Here is a 24502-nt window from a genome sequence, read left to right on the forward strand (position 1 = left end):
TTTTTTTTTTTTTTTTTTTGTGGGAAATAAAATCCCATGACTTCCTGTAAACTATTGGCAAGCGCCAAATCCGACAGAGGGCGCTGTTTTTGAGCCAAGATGGCTGCCAAAACAGGTAAGGAACCGACCATGTGTTTGTTCGGTGCCTGAGCCAATTCAGTTTCTGTCGGTGACAACTACTGCAAGGACCAAATGGAGAACAAATTATTGAATTTATGTCAAATTCTAGACTATATCGGCGACAGGAAACGTTGTCTTGTAGAAGGTGACGCCGTTTTGGATTCTGGACACATCGTATTTTGTGGATTAAACTCTAACAACAACACTGAAGTTCATGTTGTTGCTTTAGTGTTGCAATCTCAGATATTGTCATTTTAATACATATCAATTACAGGGAGAATGCACGTTTATTACACGTTAACAGGTGAAAAGTATTTAAATATTTTAAGCAGTATACACCATGTTCCAATATAAAAACATATTTTTATTTTTCATAATAGTTAAAATCAGTGCCAATCTGAAGGCTGCCCTGCTGAGTCATTCTGCACTTATACAACATAACCCAGTCAAAAGTTTGTAGCATACATTATGTTTTTTTTTTTTTGTTGTGTGTGTGTACATCTCATATACCTGTAGTCTTTTGACAATGCAAGTTTATGGTGTACAAGTAGGGTCGCTATGTTGTCACCAGTCAAAATCTAACATTTATTAAACAGCTAAAGCAATAATAAGTAAATAATGATATATGAGACATACACACACACACACCAAACATAATGTGCGCTACAAACTTTTGACTGGGCTATGTTGTATAAGTGCAGAATGACTCAGCAGGGCAGCCTTCACATTGGCATTAATTTTAACTATTATGAAAAATAAAGCTATGTTTTTATATTGGAACATGGTGTATACTGTTTAAAATACTTAAATACTTTCACCTGTTAACGTGTATCACATGTTTACAAAAACCAGACAGCCCCGCTTTGCATGTGCATTCTCCCTGTAATTGCTATGTATTAAAATGACAATATCTGAGATTGCAACACTAAAGCAACAACATGAACTTCAGTGTTGTTGTTAGAGTTTAATCCACAAAATACGATGTGTCCAGAATCCAAAACGGCGTCACCTTCTACAAGACAACGTTTCCTGTCGCCGATATAGTCTAGAATTTGACATAAATTCAATAATTTGTTCTCCATTTGGTCCTTGCAGTAGTTGTCACCGACAGAAACTGAATTGGCTCAGGCACCGAACAAACACATGGTCGGTTCCTTACCTGTTTTGGCAGCCATCTTGGCTCAAAAACAGCGCCCTCTGTCGGATTTGGCGCTTGCCAATTACCAAGTTTGATAACATTCTGTCCAGTAGTTTTCCTTTTATGGCCATTTCAAAGTGGAACTTTAATTGTAATGATCCTGTATATTGTATATTATTGGTTTAAGAATTTCATATTTGTTTTTCCATTATTTAAAAACACTAAATAAAACTTAAATATTATCTATATTTTGGAAAAAAATGGAATTTATTACCTGTTCAGAATTATCTAAAGTTGTGCCAGGTTTGTATATACATTTCTTGAAACATTTTTCAGTTATTTTCTGAAAATTTACTTTTTGTTATTTGGATTTATTCTAAAGTATATTTAACAACTGTAAAATCAATTAAAACATTTTCTATATTTTAAAATTTAATACTTCTAAAAAATATTACACTAGATTATTATTACATTAAAAATTAATTTTTGTACTTAATTTACAATTAAATAAAACATTAAATAATAATAATAGGAAAATATTTTATGTAACAGAAATATTAAATTTTCCAAATTCTTGTATTGTAATGCATTGTCTTAACTATCTTGTGATGCAGCAAAGCATAAGATGAAAACCATAATACTGACTGCTGGATCACTAAAGCAGTCAAGATATCAACCCACTGCTCTGGGGAGCCAGGATTAAATTTCTGCAAATAACCCTAGGAATTTTTAGAGGCTATTCAGTGTTTATGTTGGCCACATTCCTTACATCTGATATGCCAATTGTGGATCTGGCCAAATCCTTGATTATGGAAAGAAAAGTGAAAACAGACAAGAATTTAATGTTAACAGAATAAAAAAAGAAGAAACAAACAAAAAGATCCAAAATGTTGAATGAAATTTTCAACTTTTTATAATAGTTCATTTATGAAATGACAAAAATCTTGATATCAGAATAAGCTTTTTTCAAACTTAATGTAACATAACTTCAAATATTACTATTTTTTTTTGTTACTGATATATTTTAGATTTAATATTTTTTGATGATACCATTTATTTTTAATATCTAAATTACAAAAACATTTGTAATTTTATTCTATTCATTATTTAACATAAATTTAATTTTCTTTTTCCAATTAGCTTAAAAATAAATTAATAGTATTACAAAAATCTATTTTAAGAATAATATTAACACATTCACATGTTGCCAGATCTGAAATAAATCACCAGATTTAATGATTTTTGAAGCCAGTTGACAATTTCAATTTGGCAATTTTTCTATACAGTGGTGCCTCATATAACGTACTTAATCCATTCCAGGTGCACATCCATTAAGTGAAAAGTCCGTTATACGAAACGCATTTTCCCATAGAAATACACATTAAAACATATAATTCATTCCACAGCATAAAATAACAGTACTGTACCATTAAAAAAATGAAAATGGAGCAGTCACCAATTATGCCGGATAGTAAGATGTTGTGAGGAGGAGGTGGAGGAACACTTTCTTCACACATTCATACAGATACAGACTTTCTACACACTGCAATAGGTCTCTTTTTATTGTTTTTTAATTGGAGTCAGATTCAGGAGAGGCTACTGGAGCTTGCAGGGTCAACTCCTCTTATTCCATCCTTTGTTTTTTGGCAGCTTGCTTCTTGAAAAACATGTCCAAGGTGGTCTGTTTCTCTCTCTTCTTCAACACTTGTCAAAAATAACAGGCAAGGGTGTCATTGTAGAGATCATTGATCCTGGTGGCCTCAGCTCTGTTTGGATAATGAGTGTTGGTAAACTCCTGAACCTCTCTCCATTTGACAAGGAAGTTTTTGTCAACTTTCACTCCTTCTGATGATATCTTGCTTTGTTTCAATTGAAATCACCTTTATGTTTTTTTAGAAGCCATGATTTGCACAACACTTGAATAAATGTAAATACCCTGCACTGAGGTGATGCACGTAATAAACAAGGGAGCAAGCTGAATCCCAACGGAAGCTTTGTACTTCAGATATACTAATAATATATTCTAATAATACTAATATATTATAAAAATAGCAGATTGTCATTGGCAACAACAAAAGAGTGAAAACATTATTTGCAGAAAGTCTCTTGTTTGCCTCACGTAACTGCCAAACGGAAAGTCCATTATTCGCAGCCAGTCCGTTGCTCAAGTCATGTAACAGCCAAACTGAAATTCCTTTGTTCACAGCATCCATTATTCGAGGCATACATTATACGAAGCACCACTGTACTATAATATATTTATCTAAAGTGTGTTCAAATTTTTTTCCGAAAACATGGCTGGAGTTAAGCCCAGGCAAACTAAACATTTACATTGCTTAGAGCTGCAGTGCCCAACCAGTAGTTCATGAGCAATGTGTTGCTTGTGCACCATTTTAATGTGGCTCATGGCTCACATATTCAGATTCATCACGTTTATTAAAAATAAAATAATTTTAAAATTACACATAAATATATATATAAATTAATTTTTATCAGTGGACATTTATGTCATATGTACTTTCAGCCCAAGTGAGACACCTAAAAATTGACTGGCCTTGTACAATGCATACTTGACACCTCCCATCTCTCTCCTTCCCCTTAATGCAGTGAATTATCAATCTTCACATGAGCAGTGTACATATATTTTTATAGTGGTTGTATGTTTTTATTTTTGTGGTCTGTTTCTCTCTCTTCTTCAACACTTGTCAAAAATAACAGGCAAGGGTGTCATTGTAGAGATCATTGATCCTGGTGGCCTCAGCTCTGTTTGGATAATGAGTGTTGGTAAACTCCTGAACCTCTCCCCATTTGACAAGGAAGTTTTTGTCAACTTTCACTCCTTCTGATGGTTTCTTGCTTTGTTTCAATTGAAATCACCTTTATGTTTTTTTAGAAGCCATGATTTGCACAACACTTGAATAAATGTAAATACCCTGCACTGAGGTGATGCACGTAATAAACAAGGGAGCAAGCTGAATCCCAACGGAAGCTTTGTACTTCAGATATACTAATAATATATTCTAATAATACTAATATATTATAAAAATAGCAGATTGTCATTGGCAACAACAAAAGAGTGAAAACATTATTTGCAGAAAGTCTCTTGTTTGCCTCACGTAACTGCCAAACGGAAAGTCCATTATTCGCAGCCAGTCCGTTGCTCAAGTCATGTAACAGCCAAACTGAAATTCCTTTGTTCACAGCATCCATTATTCGAGGCATACATTATACGAAGCACCACTGTACTATAATATATTTATCTAAAGTGTGTTCAAATTTTTTTCCGAAAACATGGCTGGAGTTAAGCCCAGGCAAACTAAACATTTACATTGCTTAGAGCTGCAGTGCCCAACCAGTAGTTCATGAGCAATGTGTTGCTTGTGCACCATTTTAATGTGGCTCATGGCTCACATATTCAGATTCATCACGTTTATTAAAAATAAAATAATTTTAAAATTACACATAAATATATATATAAATTAATTTTTATCAGTGGACATTTATGTCATATGTACTTTCAGCCCAAGTGAGACACCTAAAAATTGACTGGCCTTGTACAATGCATACTTGACACCTCCCATCTCTCTCCTTCCCCTTAATGCAGTGAATTATCAATCTTCACATGAGCAGTGTACATATATTTTTATAGTGGTTGTATGTTTTTATTTTTGTACTAATTAAAGTGTTTTTGTATTTACACGGAGAGAACTTTGAATTTGTATAGGGTTAATTTTCTAAAAATTAAATTTATCTTATATTTACCCTAATTGTGTCTGAATATGAACCAGAGAAGAAGAAAAAACAAACACACAATTTTCAATAAAATTGGAAAGAGAAATATTTTTATTTATTTATTTTAAGAACAAATATATTTGTTTCATTTGTGGTTAAAAAGTGCAATGTAGAATGACATTTTACAACAGTTAATAAAAAAAATATGATACTGAATATTCTATTAACAGCAGTTTAAGAAACTCTGAAGTGAAGGAACTGAACACCATATTTAGTTGCCCAACAATCCATATTTACTGTCTGTAACTAAATCAAGAACTGCTACAATTGCTTTGTTTAAGATTTCACATATACTTACAATGCACAAAAATCCTTTGACAACAGCAACATAATTAAAGAAGCAATGCTTGCTGCATCAGAAACATTATTTCAAGAATTTAAAAATAAGAAGGAAATTATATCAGCTATTGAAGATGTTCAATTATCAAGAAATTCAGTCACTCGTAGAATAGAAGTAATGTCTGAAAATATCAAATTGCAAAGAAAAAAAGATTTAGAAAAATACATTTTTTAAAGTTTACAATGTGATGAATCAACAGACATCTGCAATATTGCTCAAATAAATATTTTTGTAAGATGGCCTTTAACAATTGCTCAATAAAAGAAGATATGCTCTCAGTTTTGCCACTACAAGGAAATACATATGGAAAGGACATATACCAAGTTATTAAAAACTACATTAAAGAAATTAATCTGCCCTTTAAAAAGTTGTGTCCATAACAAATGACAGAGCACCTGCCATGATTGGTTCTGCTTCATCACATTATGTAAGAATGATGTTGAGTTTCCAAATTTTTTTCATTATCACTGCATCATTCAATAGGCATTATGTACAAAAGTGTTGCATTATGAACATGTCATGAAAGTTGTTCTAAAAATTGTAAATTCTATTCGAGCTAGACCATTTCAGATCAATTATTCAAAATACTGACTGATGAACTTGATGAATATAGAACTTTAAAGTCTGGCATTAGATGGCTTAGTAAGGGAAAATCCTACAACATTTTGTAGAGTTTCTTCCAGAGATAAAACTGTTTGTAAAATCCAGAAACAAAACTTATGAAGAACTTAATGATCATGGTTGATTGTCAGATTTATCCTTTCTTATTGATATAACAACCAAAATAAATAAACTCAATCTTAAACTTTGGGGGAAACAGAACTCTTTTTGAATTAATAGGAAGTGCAAATGAGTTTCAGTCAAAAATAAATTTGTGGATATCCCAAACTAAAGAATGTAACTTCAGCCATTTTCCAAATTTAGAGAACTATATTCATAAACATTAGAAAATTGAATCAGATACATATTCTGAAAATCTCGCTGAATTTAAAAATATTGCATTTAATTTTTAGTAGATTATTAGTAGTAATAAACAGTAGTAGTGCAATATTATGGTGTTTTCTTTTACCTATTGTTGCTGATTTAAAAAAAAAAAAAAAAAGTTGTTGTCCTATGTGTGGCTACATAAAACTTTTAAATTCTCAATTTGCTCGAGAAAGACTAAAGGTTAGGCACCGCAAGCCTAGAGTCTGGATCTGAAAGGAGCCCATAAATTGTTTATTTAAACTTTTATTTTTTTACATTTGAATTTAAATTGTAAGTGAACAAATTGAATTATGCTATCCAGACCATGAGCAAGCCTTTGTTTCCAGATGTATTTAAATTTAGGTATAATCTTACACGTTCTTTACCCAGTAAGGTACATATGAAAGTATACTAAACATTCAGAAGTCCAATACATAGATAATCAACCAAATGATCATTTTAAATAATCGTGATATAAATCCTCTATTATATCTGCTATCATTAAATTAATAACAACAGATTTATAGCTGACTGTTTAAGGCAATCGTTTGGTTAAGTATCTATGTATCGGACTTTGGGATGCTTAGTATACGTACATATATACCTTGCCAGGTAAAGCATTAGCTGGCTGAGTGCCATTGTGGAGATGTACTTAAGCCTGGGAATAGGCGTCATCTTCAGCCGGTGCTATGAGTAACTGCATAAGGTTATAACAAGTTATATTTTAAACAAACAAATAATGCCAACAACAATTATGTAATGCTACTATTATACCCCTTCCCATTGACTCAATTCAAGCTCTGAATGAGACAATTTGAACCTTATCAGAGTTGTAGAGCATACCCATAAGAGTAAAAAAGTCAAAGGAACCATTCTTCTACAAGTGACCCTTCACAAGTTACAGCCCCACGAAATCAGGTCGCGTGAGATTACGAGTCATGTCGCTCCACTAAGACTATCATGTTTAACAATTTAGTCCACATGACTATGCTGGTTTCAAGTAGCCCACGTGACTGTTCATGGTGTACTTGATGTTTTATACTTGATGGCAGACTCGCCTCCACCCGGGTGCTGAGGCGCAAGCGATACCAAGTATCAAAGCACAGGAATACATGCGGAGCATCAGTCAACATAGAGCATGGAGAATACCGATACGTGTTAAAAACTGACCTTTGGAAGTGAATATCTCATGAAGGGTCGCATGTACAGTACATACAGGTATAGTACCTTCAACTTTTTTGCCCATACAGGAGGTTTACAATTCTGGGTACGAAACCCTCATTCAGAACTTGAATCTTACCCACAGGAAAACAAGCGAGTAGGTTTTAGAAATATGCGTTTTAAGCATGGCAGACGTGTATAACGTTAAAGACAATTTTTAGTTTAGTTATTTGCACTTAAAATAACTATTGATGCTAAATATCATCTAAGTACTTTGTAACTAATAACTATAAACAGTTCAGTTTGGGTTTACCCAGTTTGGTACCAACAGTTTACATTTACCAATTATATTTTGTGACCAACAAAATTTCATTTGGATTCAAAAACCTATAAAACCTTTTAATTAATAAACTTACCTGTAATAATTCTTGAGCGCTAGCTACAGCTATTTGTTGTTTAACTTGGTCCATAAATTCATTTTTCTGAGCTCCCGTAAGATTTCCACTTCCTAACGAATCCATTCTGCTCTACAAATAAAAATTCCTTTCGATAATTTCTTTAGCAATGGAATAATCGGTATGTATTGTACTACAACGTGCAGTCGTGCGCTACTAGAAGCGACCTCTCATTTTTAAAACGAGAAACATTAAAAGAATATTATTATATTTACATCAATTTCTATATGGATGTAATTTTGTTATGTGGATTGTCTTGCAATTAATTATATATATTCTCTATATATAAAATACCTTAAAATCGTCACGAACGTTTTTTTTCCTGTCAGAAAATAAAAAAAAAAGGGGAAGGGAGAAACGGCGGCACCGGAAATCGATGAATCGTCAGAAAATTTTTGTTATGAATATTCTATATTTGGAGTAAGGGAGTAAAGCGTCCCTAATACTGTATAAACATATATAAGTAAACTTATAAAAGTTTGTTAACAAACTTTTATAAATTTACTTATTTAACTCACTATAAAAAACGATTAAATTTAGTTTATATGCATAACTTTCCTCATTTATAAACTTTTTTTTTTTTAACTCATTCCATTCTGTGGGTTCTATGACGGCCTCTTTTCGCAAGTCCATTATGGGCGGCTGGGTGGTGAGGAACGGCAGCTGACATATCCCGTCGGACCAGCCCCCGAAAAATTCCTTGGTATTTTTCAACGCGTTCTGATTCGATCCCTCGTTCCCGCTCGAGCATCCGGCCTATGAACTATTTTATTATCTCTTGCAAACGTTGTTGAAGATCAAGTGTCTCGGCAGTGACTCCCTACCAAGTAAAAAAAGTCACTGACTGACTATATATACAGGAATCAGAGTTACCGATTTTCGGGGGTCGACTTATCCGCTCCCCAAACATCCGAAATGCTTCCGAATATCTCATCCGAAAGAAAATTGTTTTCTTAAGTGTGCAAAATTTCAACATTTTCTGTAATCCGGTTGCCGAAATATAAAAAATTGAAAAGTGCAAACAAAGGTCTCCAAAAACTTTTTTGGAGACCTTTGTTTCTTCGATATTTTTGTCACTGCTGTTGTTGTCTTTTATGTGCTTACTTGCCTTAATAGGCCTTTTTAAACTTTATCTATGACTATATTTTAAATCACACTCCTACATTCCATTTTATTTAACGTATAACGAGTTCCTCGATGTTGACAATATGATAAACAATGATAAACGCGATAGTTTTAATTTTAGGATCGGGCGAAATGGCTAACTTTACATATGCACCAAGGTGCGGAAGAAATTGACATTAATGCTAGTTTAGAGCATTGTTGCCAACTGAGTCAAATGCGTGGAAAATTCCCATATTTGTGGAAATTTTGGAAATAAATGGGAAAAAGGGAAAATAAGTGTCGATGTGAGAAACTTGTATCTGTTTTAATCAGGATGCAGAATTATTTTACGATTAGAAGAAATATTTTCTGAACTTCGTCTGCATCATGTTATTTCTTTGCTTGCACTTTTCACCTAACGGAGGATTCGGGAACTACAGTTTTATTTCACGATTCAACAATAATTGTTAAACTATAAATTACGTGATAGCCGCCTGTGGACTGTGGTAGACTAAATTTAAGCCTGAAAATAGAAGTAGTTGCTACATCCTACTTGCTACCTACGTACGGATTAATTGTAATTGTTCTTACTACTATATCTGAATGAGATAAAAAGGTAAGATCTGATTTACCTAAATATGTAGGGATCGTACACAAACCACGTGGCCTGTTTTAGGTAACGTTTGGCCCCCCTTTTCTTGGACATCGGGCTTGACCGATCGGCCAGATGTTCTGTGTCCGCCTACTCCCCTTCCGAGACGGTCCCGGGCTCACATGATCTAACAGGTGTTCTTGGCCATAAGTCTTTCCTCCCTTGATTGTATACATTCTGACTCTAATATACGAGCACCCTGACAAAGCCCCTCTCACTCGGTGGACATTCCCCTCTGTCGTTCATCATCGTATCGCGTTTATTTTAGAACTAGTGTTTTAGTTCGGTCGAGTCTACGAGTATACTGTCCCGACACGTGTTCTCGACCCGATTGAACTTCCGAAATTCCCTGACATAGCAATTTTGCAAACAACCGAAATTCCGACGTGATTTTAGGATCCCTACACTATTCATCAAATGTCACGGCACGCCACTCCTTTCTCATAAAAAGTATTCCGTCATTCTTGACAGTGGAGTTTCTAGTTATGTATATAAGATGAAAATGTCGAGTTTAATGAAGCAATATCCGAAAATCCTTGAACTTGTTTTCTAAATTTGCATTGTAATTAGTCAACAATGCGTTCAATCGGTTGTTTGTTTCCGAAAGAATCACTACGTGGAAATAGTGAATTACTTTCTCTTGACATTTGTCACTGGGCTATAAAACCTATTTATTCATTAAAGCTTATTCTCACGGTCTACGATTGGCTAAAAATTGTCTTGCCCCGTAATGACTCATCACGTGCCACCCTTTCTGTTCCGTTCTTCTGGTTTCTAAGTATTTACAGACGTCGGGTTACTTGAGTTTACGCTTTGAGTTCAGTTAGGTTTACGTTTAGTTGATGAAATTCACAATGTAAGTAAACACTTTTCGTAAATAATTATCGAAAATATATATAATAATCTATATTCCACGCGTTTTTTTCTTTTATTTTTGAGAGACGTCAGTAAAAGACGTAGGGGTACATATAGAATATGTTCCAGCAAAATAATTATATTTTTCCCTTTTGTATTGTGATGCAACCTAATTGATACGAAATGCGGTAATAGTTGATATTTACTGAATGGGCCCGTTTTTTCTAATTTTGCTCTCTTTAGACACCTCTCTAATAGACGTGTCCTAAACAATTAGAATTATTTGGGGGAGACGCGTATATTAAGAGCTATAAGCGAAAACGCATCGGATTACTTACTCAATTATTACCATACTTTTATTTATAAATTTTTATTTAACATGTTATAAAAATGTATTGCTTTTCCCGTTTTTAAGTATTATTTAAGTGTTTTAATATTCTGTGTTTGTAAATGCAAATTCCGTAGTTAAATACTTTCGTACACTAGTCTTAAACGGAAAGGGGAGAAAATATCTATTGTTTGAAAGCTTTTAGCAATTCTCAAGGGGATAATGAAATCTGTTTTAGCGTTGAGTGACCGCAGGCACACTAATTACCCAATTTGTGTCACAGCTGTTACAAGATTTTCATAGAAAAGTTTCTAAAGCGAATTGAAAGATTAGGAAAAATTAAAGTTAAAACATTATATATTTCCGAATATAATTTACTAGTATTTTACTAAAAGCAATTTATTTAATAGTAAAATATGATGATTTGTAATTATGCGTGATCATATAGAATTCGTACATGAGCGTTTTATCTTAATTGTTTTTCTTTTTGTAAAGTGCTATAAACAAAAAATCTTAGGACAAGTTTCCACTTTTCCCCACTGCTATTGCTAATTATTGGAGGATGGAGGAATATAAAGCGTGTCACGTGACCTAATTTTGATGCCATTCAGTCACGTGGATAACTAGAAACGTCACTCAGCACGTGTCATTTCTGAGGTACAGTATTTCCTGACAACTTCTTTCTCGCGGAAAACATTTAAAATTAATTTTCGTATATTAAATACATTAATTATTAATAGTTCAAGTATTATGAAATTTGCGCACTAATTACAAAATTTATATAATAATTATAATAGTTAGACGCGGATTTCAAAGCATTCCTTTGCATAAATGATAAGGCATTATAAATAATTCTCGTCGCATAGAACAAATAATTTTGTGATAAATCGATGTTGTAGAAGAGCAAACTTTGAATGCAAGATGTCTTTTATTTTGAAATTGTACCAATCGTTTTTTTAAATAAGAAGTTTTAATTTTCAAATGAATTTCCATTTTTCATTTAGCCTATTTACATTCATTACTTGTAGAAGTAGATGTTTTACAATGTATCGGTTTTCTAACTTATTTAAATTATGTCGACATTCGAACTCTCATTGTTTAAACCGACCTTGGTCGACTTTTCTATTCGTAACAAGTTTCATTTTTCTTTTTCGTTATTTCCACCCGGTCGTTTTCCACGAATTAATAATCAACGTTCAGGTTTTGTCGTAATAGAATTTAAAAGCATTAAACATTTGTATATATTTAAATGACTTTAAATATCAATCTGTTTACATAATGTTGAGAATAAATACAGATAAAAAGTTTAAATAACAGTGTGGTACAGTTTGAAAAACTTTATTTAAAGTTTAGAAGAAACAACTTTTTACATAAAGACGAACTCTATAAACGTTATTTTTAAATTCTTCGGTTATCGCTATTTGTGTAAGATGTTAAAAATCTTTATTAACTTGATACTTAAATATTACTTGATTTATAATCTTTTATACACGATATAATGAACAGTTAGTAGTATTACTAAATAATTTAAATATCTTTGTTTTTGAGTAAATTGATAATAATTTTCATAAACAAATATAATAATAATGACAACTTATTGAAATCGACTCTTAATTTTAAAAATATGCTGCTTTATTTTCTAAAATAATAGATTTTCCATTGAAAACATACGCAGCTATATTCAAATGTCCGTAACTGTTCTCTGTCCGAGAACATCCAAAACTAAGAGCGACGCTATTCGCTATATACGCTAAGCCAGTTGCGCAGACCTGTAATATTACTTAGGCCACGCTTTCGTAGCATATTAGCATTAGACAGCTATAAGTAGCCGAATGAACATTATATCTAGCGACTCTACTATTACTGTTTGGTGCTGGCTGATTAAGATTAATTTGAGCTCAACTTATGTTTTTTAAATTCGCGTCGCATTACTTAAAAACAGAATTTCTATTGTTTTATGATCGATTATTATTTATAGCTATTCGAGTAACGTATATAACTACTATTACTTAAGAAATTATAAATTTCATCACCGGTGTGAGAGCGTGGCGAAACGCTGGACTTGGTCCAGGGTTTAACTGTACATCAGAGCAGTTTTGATAGGTATATGCACGCAGGCGACCAAAATCCTAGGGCGGCCGATAGTGCACTTAATAATAAGTTATATTATATTTTTATTTTAATATTGGAAATTCCCTCGCCGAGCATGACGGACTTTCTACGCGAAAGTAAAGATTGCAGAATTGAGAACAGTACAATGTCAAGAAATTCCAGATTAGCAGCTAATGTTTCTACAAATTAAGTAGCCTATACTGCCCGTGGAGGCATGGTTAATGCGCGATAGTTCATTTCAAATGACAGTCTCGTTAGATCGTTACTTCCGATTGGCTAATAGGACGTAACGTGGTCGCTATAAAAAGTTTGTACTCTTTGCTTAATCCTTACAACTACACCAGAAATTAGACCTTGCATAGCTTTAGCTCCACCAGTGCAGATGTCCATGCACTTTTTTCAATCTATTTTATTACTTCGAATGAAATAATCGATTTTATTGAAAATATCACAACAATTTTGCAAATAGAAAGTATAATTAACCCATAAACTGTCAGAATACAGCTGTATTTATTAATTTAAAAAATTTTTGCTTATTATGGCATGTCACAGATTGTCACTAATCAATATGTAGCCTGTCTGTAACAGGACTCTGAAAATTCTTTGTCAGAACCTGTGTTATCTGGAATAATTGTGCCGATGCTGTCTTAATTTTTAACCATGCCCAGTAATTTCAATAACTGCATTATGCCTGGTTGTGCAAATTGGGCAAGGATACAAACGAATACGAAGTATGCAAGTATGAAGTTTTTCTTCTGAAACCTGATTATTAAAGCCAAACGAACTGCCGAATTATCGGGCTGTAAGCTCGATGCCGCTATTAAAGCAGCCGAGATAGACAAATCAAGAGTACTAGACGGCAAAAAAAGTACTGTAACGCATCTCAAAAACGAACTATAAGACTTCCAGGCTGCAGGTGAAAAAACACACAACATCCGTCTTCTCTTAAATGCATTAAAGACGATTCCACCCACATCAATTGAATCGAAAAGGGCATTCTCGGTAGCGGGACTTTTCTTTAGTAAAGTAAGAATCAAATAGAGTGATCGGAGTATCGACCATCTTTGCTTTTTAAAATCTTATAAAAATTTACAATAATATTTTGTATTATGCTTCATTTAAAAAACGAAAATACCTTCTAAGGTAGAAGTTTGATCTAAGTTCATTTTTTTCTTTAAATTTTCAACTCAATTTAAAAGAACATTTTTGTTGTAAGCACTTTCCAACAAATTTTAATCAATTTTTTCTATTTGTGAAAATTTCTACGTAATTCAAAAGTAATTTTTTATACATATTAGTAATACTGTATTATTATTTTGGAGGTTGCGAGACGTATAAAATTACTTAAAAACGAAAAATAATTATATCATGTAATATATACGTGTTTGTAAATTTAGATATCAAATTTATACTTATAAGCATTTAATCTAAATTTTAAATTAATTCGATTATTTATTATTTTATTTGTTTTGTTTTTACGGAGTTAATATCGAAAAATAAATTGTCGTCGTCAAATATTAACTGGGATTTGGGTATAGAACGTTACGGTGTTACGGAAGCGTAATTAGGGAGAGTTCGTCAAACTGTAGTACGCGGCTGTTCGAAGTGATAAAAGAGTTAATCACGTATTAATAAAACGTCGTTTGCTCTATCACGTGATTCCTGCAACGTGTAGTGCAATTAGAACGAATTCTTCCGCGAGAATAATCAGCTGCCCGGAAACGCGTCAGAGGCCTAGTCACATGACCGAGTGACGTCGAAATCGGGACACGTGACACGGTTCGTGTGCATCCGCCGTCCTGAATGCCCCTCCACAACGACGGCAAGCTTAAGCAATGGCGTTTCGAACGGAGCACAATCGGTAAATAGTCCTAGGAAATTTTGTTTGTAGCACTTTATATACGGGTCGTCTGGAAAAATGCTACGCGTTTTCTGAATGTCTATTAAATATACCTTATTTTTTAAAATAACATAATTACAAAAAGTCACATTCCCTTAAACTGTATAATTCTAGTCGTTACTTCTGACGAGGACACAATCGATCTTGGCCGAGATTACCTGGGGATGACAGTTTGTATTTTAAGTGTCTGACGTTTATGAGCGATGACTTCAACAGATGAAAATTAGAAAACGAAGGTAATCTTTTTTATTTCTTTAAATATAAGTTTGTAGAATTTGAAATCAAAGCCAAGCCTTATAGGAAATCTAACAGTGAGAAAATTTTGGTTAAACAATTCACTTTTTTGTGGTAATACAAAATTTAAAATCGTATATGTTAAACTATTAGCCCGGGACGCCCCCTAGTGGGCGTTCTTTACAAATTTCCATGAGGCACGGTTCCTTTGACTTTTTTGTTCCTATCAATATGCTCTACAGCTTTGTTAAAATCCGAATGGTAAGATTTACCCTTCGAATGAAGAAGTGGCGACCCCCCAAACCGTAGACTCCTGTACTAACAATAAAGTCAAAGGAACCATACCCCTACCCGCGACCCTTCGAGAGATATAAGCCCCTGAAATAAGAAATTCCTAGTACAAATATACTGAATTATTTATATTGTTATATTGACCAAATAAAAATTTATTGACCAAATGAATAATAAAAATTTATATTGTTAATTTAAATAAGAATTAAAATTGTTAATTTGAATGTTTGAAATATGACACACGATAGGGGCGCCTCTAGTGTCCGTTATCAAACGGTTACGGGACAGAAGGACAGACTGATACCCGTTGAATGGGTTATATATATAGATAGTTTCTTAGTTCATGTATGTTACTTGGATATTGTTGCCGATTTCTGATAGAACACGTTCATTTGGTCCGACTAAATCGCTTCTTACTACGTGCATTACAATGACCGTTACGTCGCCATATTGATTACCTTCGACCTTGTTGCATTAACATTTCCGTTAATTATTCTGTCGTTATTGCTAATCAAACTTAGTCATAAAATCTTGTTTCGTTCGAAATAATTTGGGTTTTACCTGCAAAATCGTAAGTTATTATTTTCATTGTCTCGTTATCTGAATTATATTTGATTTATATGTGGGTATAACGACAGTCGGATTTTCAACTTTCAACTTTACAATTGACGACGTTTAAAACGTAAACGGACTCTTACCTCGTTCTTCTCAGAGAATGACACAAGCGAATATGTAAAAAAAAGGGGGCGAGACAGACAGCGTAAGGATAATTTCGAGGAAATGGAAAAGAATAATCAATCAATCAAAACATAAATGAAGAAAAATTATACATAATTAATTAAATTTCTGTTACGATCACGAATACGGGCTGATTTTGGATTTTTGTTATGGATATTTTTGATAATGTTAACCAATTGCGTAATTAGTTAATTATATTACATATCTAGTTATAAAATATAATATATATATATATATACCGTACAGTAGTAGGAATTGAGGTAATATAATTTTGCAAATTTGATTATTAAATACGTTTGTAGAAAATAAAGGAGTCTGAAATAACTTCCCACGCGGAAAAAAAAAAACAAAAATACGTAACGTATCCGAATTTTGAACGGGCTGCTGCGATAGACAGTAGGAAGGATACATTTTTTAGTATGTAAATGAATTAAGTTAAATGAAACTAGCAGACCCCGCCACGCGTTGTTGTGGCTCAAAATGTATCTGTTATAAATGTATAACACTTCCCCCGTGGGGGGGAAATTTTTCGAAAAATTTCTTCTTAGTGTACATTCTCTTGACGTACCCTATTAAAACGCAATCAAAAACGCAAAAACCCGCATCTAAAATAGTATAAATAGAAGCAGAGTTCTTTACCGTAAGCCTTAATCCTAACCATCTTTCTTCAGTGGGGGGGAATTTCGACATGTATATTATATAAAAACACGTGCGTATTCGAATGCAGCGTTGTGTCAAATTTCAAAGGAATCGGTAGGAACAAACGAACATTACATTTTTATTTATATAAATAGATAGATGATCTGCTTTATTTCATCATCAGAAAAGCAAACTTAGGGCATCGTACTCGTAGCGCCATCTGTTGGACATAAAAGCCTTAACCTAGATTATATATTTTAATTTATATGAATGTTTAATGGAATAATATACAGCCTATGTCCACCCTGAGGTTCCATTCTAAATATTGGTGAAAGAATTTTTGAAATCGGATGAGTAGTTTCGGAGACTACCTGCTGCAAACAAACTTACATACATACTTACAAACATTACCTTTTTGTTATAATAGTATAGATTAATAGGATCCGAAGCACTTTCGGGTCGCCGGTATATTGTTTCTTTAATGATTCCAGAGCCCCAAACCGTTAGAGCCTCCGGCCAAAAGTTGTTAAATGTACTGTATCATAAGTTTAAGGCAGTGTTTCTCCACTTCTAACGAACCGTCGTCCCCTTCAACGTAGTATCGCCCACATCAATAAAACCGTTACGTAGTATCGCCCCCTTCACTACAAAATTACGATGCCGAGGGCCAAGGCTAACGTCAAATTCGTACTGCATCGAATAGACTAGTGACTAGTATAGTGTTTTTTGTTTAATTATTGTACTATATAACGAATAAAATATCTAATTATTCTTAATATAATGTTTTACTATATCGCCCAGAAAATTGTTTTTTGCCCCCAAAATATAAATTGTTACTAATCGCCCTGTCAACATGGAAAAACGCCCACATGGGGGCGATATCGACCCCGTTGAGAAACACTGGTTTAAGGTATTAAATTTATGAAAGATTAAATTTTAATTGTGTTATAAATAAGAATATTCGTTTATTATATTGAAAGAGACAAATGAAATATATTTCTTTTATTTTTGTTTTCAGAAGTGAAGATGGGTGTCCAGAGGCGGATTTAGCATTATAATCTCTTGGTTATAATGTTCTTGTTGCCCTTTTAGGTAAATATTTTATAAAAAAATCTTTATTATCAAATTGCATGTATGGTACGTAAATATAAAAATGACAAAAGTTATAATTTGAATAATGAATTAATTGAAGAGTTAGATCCTTGAATTACATAATTTTTGTAAATTTAATACCATTGTTGTCCCAAAACTTTAGATAAATTTCAAAAATTACATCGAAAACATTTTTAATGGTCAATTGTTCTTCCATTATTTTTAATAACATCATACACACAATTCGGCATTGAATTCACAAGAGTTAAACAATTCTGGTTTCAAGTTATACAGTAGAACCTTGAAAACTCGGCCTAATGTGGACCGAAGGGTGGCCGAGTTTGCGAAAATGCCGGGTTATCGGGAATGGGGTTAAAAAAGGATAAGTATGCGTGTTTCCTCAGAAAATAGTGTACTGTACTTGTATGTATTGTTAACTTGAGAATACAACAGAGAATAAACTGCCCAAATACCCTTAAACAAAGGAAAAGTACGTACTTTATGAAGGCATAGAGCCTTTATTACATGAAAATGAAAATTAATGAATACACTGTGTACAGTAATTTACCTGATAAGACAGACCTCAGAAAAATACTTTATGAGAGCTTTTATACTTTTATAAAGCTGTCTATAATTAAAATTAATTAACTAAGGATTTTTTTGCCCAGCCAGGGTGTGGACGAGTTATCCGGAGTGCCGGGTTATCGAGGGCCGAGTTTTCGAGGTTCTACTGTACCATGAATTTTAAATTGCACATTTAAGTTCTGTAACATTGGAAAACTGACAACCACCTTTCTTGCCATGATCCCCCATAAGTTTTTTCTATTAGGTTTAGGTGAGGACTTCTTGTGGGCCATTTTGGCTTCAGAATCAAAATGTGAATGTTACATTTTTTGTTGAATTTGAACAATGAATTGGAATGTTGTTCTGTTGAAATGTCCAATTTGGACAATCTATCATTTCTGCTATAGGAAGGAGTTGTACTAAGGTTGTGTTGTCTTGATAATGTTATGAAGTCTGATGTCCAGAAAGAAATGCCAGACTGGAAATTCCATTGAATCCAAATGCTCCCTGCACCATTAGAGAGCCACCATCTTGTTGTTCGTTGTAAAACACTGTCTTCTTTTCTCAGATTGCGCCAGTAGTAATTCCTGCCATCGGGACCATCTAAGTTCTAATTTTTTTTTTCGCTGAAGAGTGTGCTTAACCCATTCATCTTTCTGCTGCATGTAGCTTTTTGCTCATTTGTTCTTACTTTAAGATGTTTGGGTTTCAGATGTGGTTTTTTACACATTTTTGTTAGTTTAATATAAGGATTTTTACTTATTATTTTCTGCACAGTATTTTTCAAAATATTTAAGCTAGATAGACTCTTAAAACTTAACTGATAAATTTTGTCTAGATGCCAGTCTAATGCATTTTTTACCTGTGAGTGATGTTACTTTATGTCGTGTTGCTGTTTTAAATTTACGTGCCAAAACTATTTATTCCAGAAGCTGAACAACCTATTTTGCTTGAAATTTCAGTAACTGAATGTCCACTTGCTTTCAATCTTCAAATTTCAGTCACATCATTCAAAGAAAATTGATTTTCTTTGGGCTTTTTCCATTATTTCTTTGTTAATTTCAAAAATAACATTATAAAAGCAAGATTTCACGAGAATTTATTATTAATATTCATAATTGATTTATTATGAATTTGTGTAGTAATTTGCTCAGAAAGTATTATTATTACCTAAACTTTTGGGACAACAAAATCTAACAAAATTTCTGTTATTCTAAGCAACTTAATAATTATTAAATCTTTAAATTTGTCATATTTATGACATCTAGTATGATGCATTGTGATTGCATTTGTCTTATTAAATCAATTAAAAGTTCAGTATTTTAACAGTTTTTGATGAAAAATTATTTCTCCTAAACTTTTGGGACAGGTCTGAAATGTACATTAATGTGGTAGAAAATGAATACATTTTTTACAAAAGAATTTTATAAGGAAAAATTTAACAAATACAGCATATTAAAAATGAGCATATTCTAGATTGCCATAAAATAAAACAGCAATATTTATATCTTTCATATTAAAAATGAAAAACAAAAAGAAATTAAAAATATAACCAATTCATAAGCAAACAAGTCCATAAGTAGGCTACAAAATTATCTATTCAGTCATTTTCTAAATTATTTTGAGAAAGTTTTGCCATTTGAATAAGTAAATTTATCATTCTGCCAGCATCTTAATATTGAGAAAATTCTTTTGAAATTTGTTAAATTTGCATTAAAATGAATAATTCTTTTATAGATGAAGTATTGTTTTGTTATTATTACTGTATTTGTTTGATTTTCTTAATTTTTATCTTTTGTTTTCATTTGATGTTTTTCTATTCCCAAATTAACAATAAGAGAAATACTTGCCTTTTTAAAATTTGTAGTAATTATTATTTATTTAATATAAGGAACTATGGAACTGTTGTATAGTTCATAAAAATACAATATTGTGTAATTTAAATTTTTAATAATTTAGTAATTAAATTAATTACTAAGTTACAACACTTGAAGGAAATATTCAGAAATTTCTTATTTCCCATGATCAACACTGATCTTGAAATTAATCGTTATTGATAAATGTTTTCTCTAATAACGAAATGTGTGACCTATTCTCAAAGTATGCCATCTTTCCTGGAAGGGTTCTGGTAATAGTGTAATTCTTTGGAAGATTTTTGAAATCTTTCTAATTTCACAATTTGTGTGCTATTTTCAAAATTTTTAAAAACATTTCTTAAAGTGTTAGCTATTTCTTGCAAAGTTTGCAAGAAATAGCTAACACTTAGATTATAGATTATAATCTAACACTTAGATTAAAAAGTTATATATAATGATTTCTTTGAATTACTCTGAAGAAACCAATCGTTATGATTATAAATATATTGGATTTTACTTTCTCAGCTGTTATGTGTACGTAACGGAAAGTATTGGAGTCGTGTCAAATTTGACCATCCCTGTTCTTTGAAGATCGCCATGTTTTGAGACCTTCTGACAGAAAAAAACCTCAGAAAAACGGCAAAAAAATTTTGTTTTTATGGGATTTTTTCCGTTGTGTGTATTGGCATTTATTTCGTTTAATATCCCAGAACGTGGTGAAGATTAAGAAACGAAATTTGGCATGGTAACTTGTGTTTGAGGGCAGGGGCGCCGTACATTGAGGCACTTGGCCACTTCGTTTGTTGTCGGGTTGCCCTTAATCTTGAAGGGAGCTGTAAGATTTCATTTTATTTTTAAACTAGCTTGTTAGACCCGGAGTTATTAATCGTAAATAGCGAGTTCATAGAAAAATTATTAGAATTTGTTTGGTTTATTTGGTCACCGTTACGCGACACGTGGGCGATCCTCCGGGGAGAAGTTTTATGGAAAATTAGCCACTATTTAGGCGTTACTAACTTGAAGAAAACCCGGAAACTTCATCGAACTAATAATATGGCGAGTCTACTTCGCGCTATATCATTGTCGCAGTAATTAAATTGAATATAATATCTGTTTCGTTTTTAATATCCTTTTTTGTTTAAATTATATTTAGTTTATTATTTTTAAAATTGTTTGTCAATAGACGGCGCTACACACAAATCTAGCACATCTAATGTAGACAAAAATTAATTAATATATAGGAATCAGTAAATATTTTGGGATAGTATGTACGACGTTATCTAAGTTAGTAGTATATTAACGGAACTGTTCAGTTTCGAAGCAGTTGGTCGAACGGCCTAGATGTGTATAGCGAACAAACAAACATTCTCGTTTACAGATATAGATGAGTTACTCATTTTTATCACAGAGAACTTTTTACTGATGACAAAAAGTAAAATAAAAATATTTATTATTAACCGAAAGTTTGTTCTAGCGGATCGTGATTGTTCTATCGAGTATCTAAGTACCACTATAGTCTATTTATTGTAACTTGGCACCTATGGTAAACAAAGATTTTGTCGTATTAATCCTCCGGAAATTTTCATTGGTCAAATCACAATTGGAAGCGGCTAGACACGTGTTGACCAGTTAAGCCCTTTTCTCTGCACGTGTTAGCCGGTGGAAGCCTACGACCTTGGGTGAAAGCTGCACACACAAAGATTCCAATTCTATCAAGGACCGGTTCTGGGCTGTTAGCCGCCTGCCCACTAGATATTTCGATTACGTGAATAACGAGTATATTTATAACTTAACCCAACCGATAAGAATTTACTATGTTTTTACGATAGTTCTGTATAGTTGACAGGAGTTTAAAAAAATATTTGATATATTTATTCCGCTTTCCGATTTTATATTACTCACGGATTTCGATGTTAAACCAGTGATATTACGATTTCGTACATCCCATCTTTAAGGGGATGTAGAAAATAACGTGTACAATTCTAGTACAGTATAATGTTAAAAAATTAACTGTTACTTTGGTAGCATCGTTTACAACTAAATTTAATGAATGAGAGAGATGCACGAGGTACAGAAAATGCTCTAGAATTTATTTTCCTTAAATTTACGATTTATGTATCCGTTTGTGATAAAAATTTGTCTTTCCACTTTTTCCCCGCGACTACAAATATTCGAGTACAAAGTAACTGGTTTCGACTTATTTCTACTTAAGAAGTAGGTAAATAATTAAGCGATTAGGGAATTGGGGACATAAGCAAAACCCTGACGAAAGAACCGGAATATTACTTAAACAAAAGCTTAACCGAACCAATCTGTAGCCGAGTACAGTGGGGACTGATTTCTTCGAAATACTGTATTAGATGTAATAAAGACAGAAATTTTTTCAGTTCGACGAGAGTGACCGAAGTTGTAAATTTTGGAAATTTCCGTGGACAACACCTGGTCCTAAAACGAATTAGTTAGAAAACAAAAGACGGACAATCTATTAAGTTTAACATTTAGACTTTTACAGCTATGGTGAGAAACGTTTAAAATTTACAAGAACCCTGTCGCGTCTTTTGAGGTATATTAGTGATGCGACAAAAGAAACATTTGATATTGCCAAATTCCGAGGGTATCGGCACCCTCGGGATTTGGCAGCCCGCGTGCATGTACAGTACACACCGCACACCTAGCAGGACCGTCTCTGATTCCACTCGTAGGGAGCTATTTGACTAAGTGGTTAAGATTTAAAGAGTAAAGAATATTTTATGTTATTTTCATGTACGTTTCATTACAAAGTTATATTTAATTATAATTTTCTTTAAAAGTATATTCATACAATTGAAGAATGTTTTGTACCAGGTATGTATATCCACCACACATTTTATTTCACCAAGTAAGTTTTTATAATTTTATTTTTAATTTTAGCCCTTATATCGTGGCTAGCGATTCGGAATGTAATTGCGATATTGAAAATTTATTTTAAAAAAGTTTTGGCTCGAGATCATATAATGAAAAAGAAAACATTATTAAAAGAGAAAGGCCAATGCCTAAGTTAAATATAAACACTTCAATAAAAAAATTTGTTCGACATTTTCACGATAAAATGGCTCTGTAAATGCATAAAAATGCAAAAATTGTTTTGTTGGCTTGCCTACTATTTTCAAATGAAATTAGTGTGTGGAATAAGAATGGCTTTGACAATTTAGCTGGCAAAAGACACGAAAAATCGTCGATTCTTTCGTATTTGAAGCAATTTGGAAATCGAAGCGGAATAGAATTTAACATTAGTAAATAATATAAAATAAATATTGAAAATTATAACGAGATAGTTACGGTTAATAGATATATTATATCTAAATAAATAGATGTTATATGTTTTTATCAAAGCAAGAATTGGCATTTAGAGGGCATATGGAATATATTGGATATAATAACAGAGGTAATTATAATTAACTTGTTTATTAAGTACGTCAGATAAATAATCTATTAAAAATACATTTAAAGAAAGAATTAACTGATTGCCCCTGGATGTCGGCTTCTTATAGAAACACAGCTTCCCTATCATCAAATGTCGCGGCACGCCCCTGCATGCGTTCCTCTGTATTCGTGGAGGATCGAGGAACCAACTCCCCACGGATAAAGAATAAATTGTTCTTAAACCATCGAATCATGGAGTAAAGCATATTGACTACTTTGTGACTGCTCAGATAAGCGCTTTGTTGAGCGTCGGATTTGGTAGGTTTTTATTTATTATTGAGGTTTTTGTTTGATTTTAGGATCGAGACATTGGAAGAAATTTCCTGGTTTGGTAATTATTAATTAATTTATTAATGAGAATAGTAATTTTTACGGTTGTATTAGCGGTCGATCGCAATTAGAATATTATTTCTTTTATGAGATATCCATTTTTTAATTCGGTTTTGCTACTGTAAATTTCCGAAGCGACATTGAAAAATTCTTGTCCTTCGCCCCTCACCATTGTCACAATTTTTCGTGCATGATCGAATCCGTAACAGTCGTGCGAAAGCTGTTTTACATTCTTGCCGCTTAAGACAGTTCTTTCAAATAGTGGCATCCCAGTTGATAATTTTTTATTGCATTATCTCTTCTTTATTTACATACTTTTACCGTATTTTCGCTGAATTAATCCGGGCATGGCGATTTAATCCGGGGAAAATGC

At 32.8% G+C, this 24502-nt stretch overlaps 1 protein-coding gene and 1 long non-coding RNA gene across 8 annotated transcripts in view; one reads left to right on the forward strand and one right to left on the reverse strand.

Moving 5' to 3' along the window:
• LOC111628651 (mitochondrial import inner membrane translocase subunit Tim13-like) overlaps positions 1–8151 on the reverse strand; it is a 15132-nt gene extending 6981 nt beyond the window's left edge. Inside the window, exons 1-2 of the mRNA XM_023372482.1 lie at positions 7934–8151; positions 1533–1601 (exon numbers count right to left, since the gene is read on the reverse strand). Coding sequence (XP_023228250.1) covers positions 1533–1601; positions 7934–8038 — 174 coding nt within the window. The 5' untranslated portion in view covers positions 8039–8151. The remainder of the gene's footprint in view (positions 1–1532; positions 1602–7933) is intronic.
• Positions 8152–9559: 1408 nt separating this feature from the next.
• Positions 9560–24502, forward strand: part of LOC111628648 — a 39238-nt gene continuing 24295 nt past the window's right edge. The window contains exons 1-3 of one of the 7 annotated variants that reach the window (XR_002757200.1): positions 9560–9692; positions 15038–15159; positions 17844–17917. This is a non-coding gene — a long non-coding RNA (uncharacterized LOC111628648). The other 6 variants (XR_002757197.1, XR_002757199.1, XR_002757201.1 and 3 more) reach the window with 6 other exon arrangements.

Source organism: Centruroides sculpturatus, unplaced genomic scaffold (assembly GCF_000671375.1).
Source record: "Centruroides sculpturatus isolate CEXI.00-Female unplaced genomic scaffold, Cexi_2.0 scaffold419, whole genome shotgun sequence".
NCBI classification, from domain to species: Eukaryota; Metazoa; Arthropoda; class Arachnida; order Scorpiones; family Buthidae; genus Centruroides; species Centruroides sculpturatus.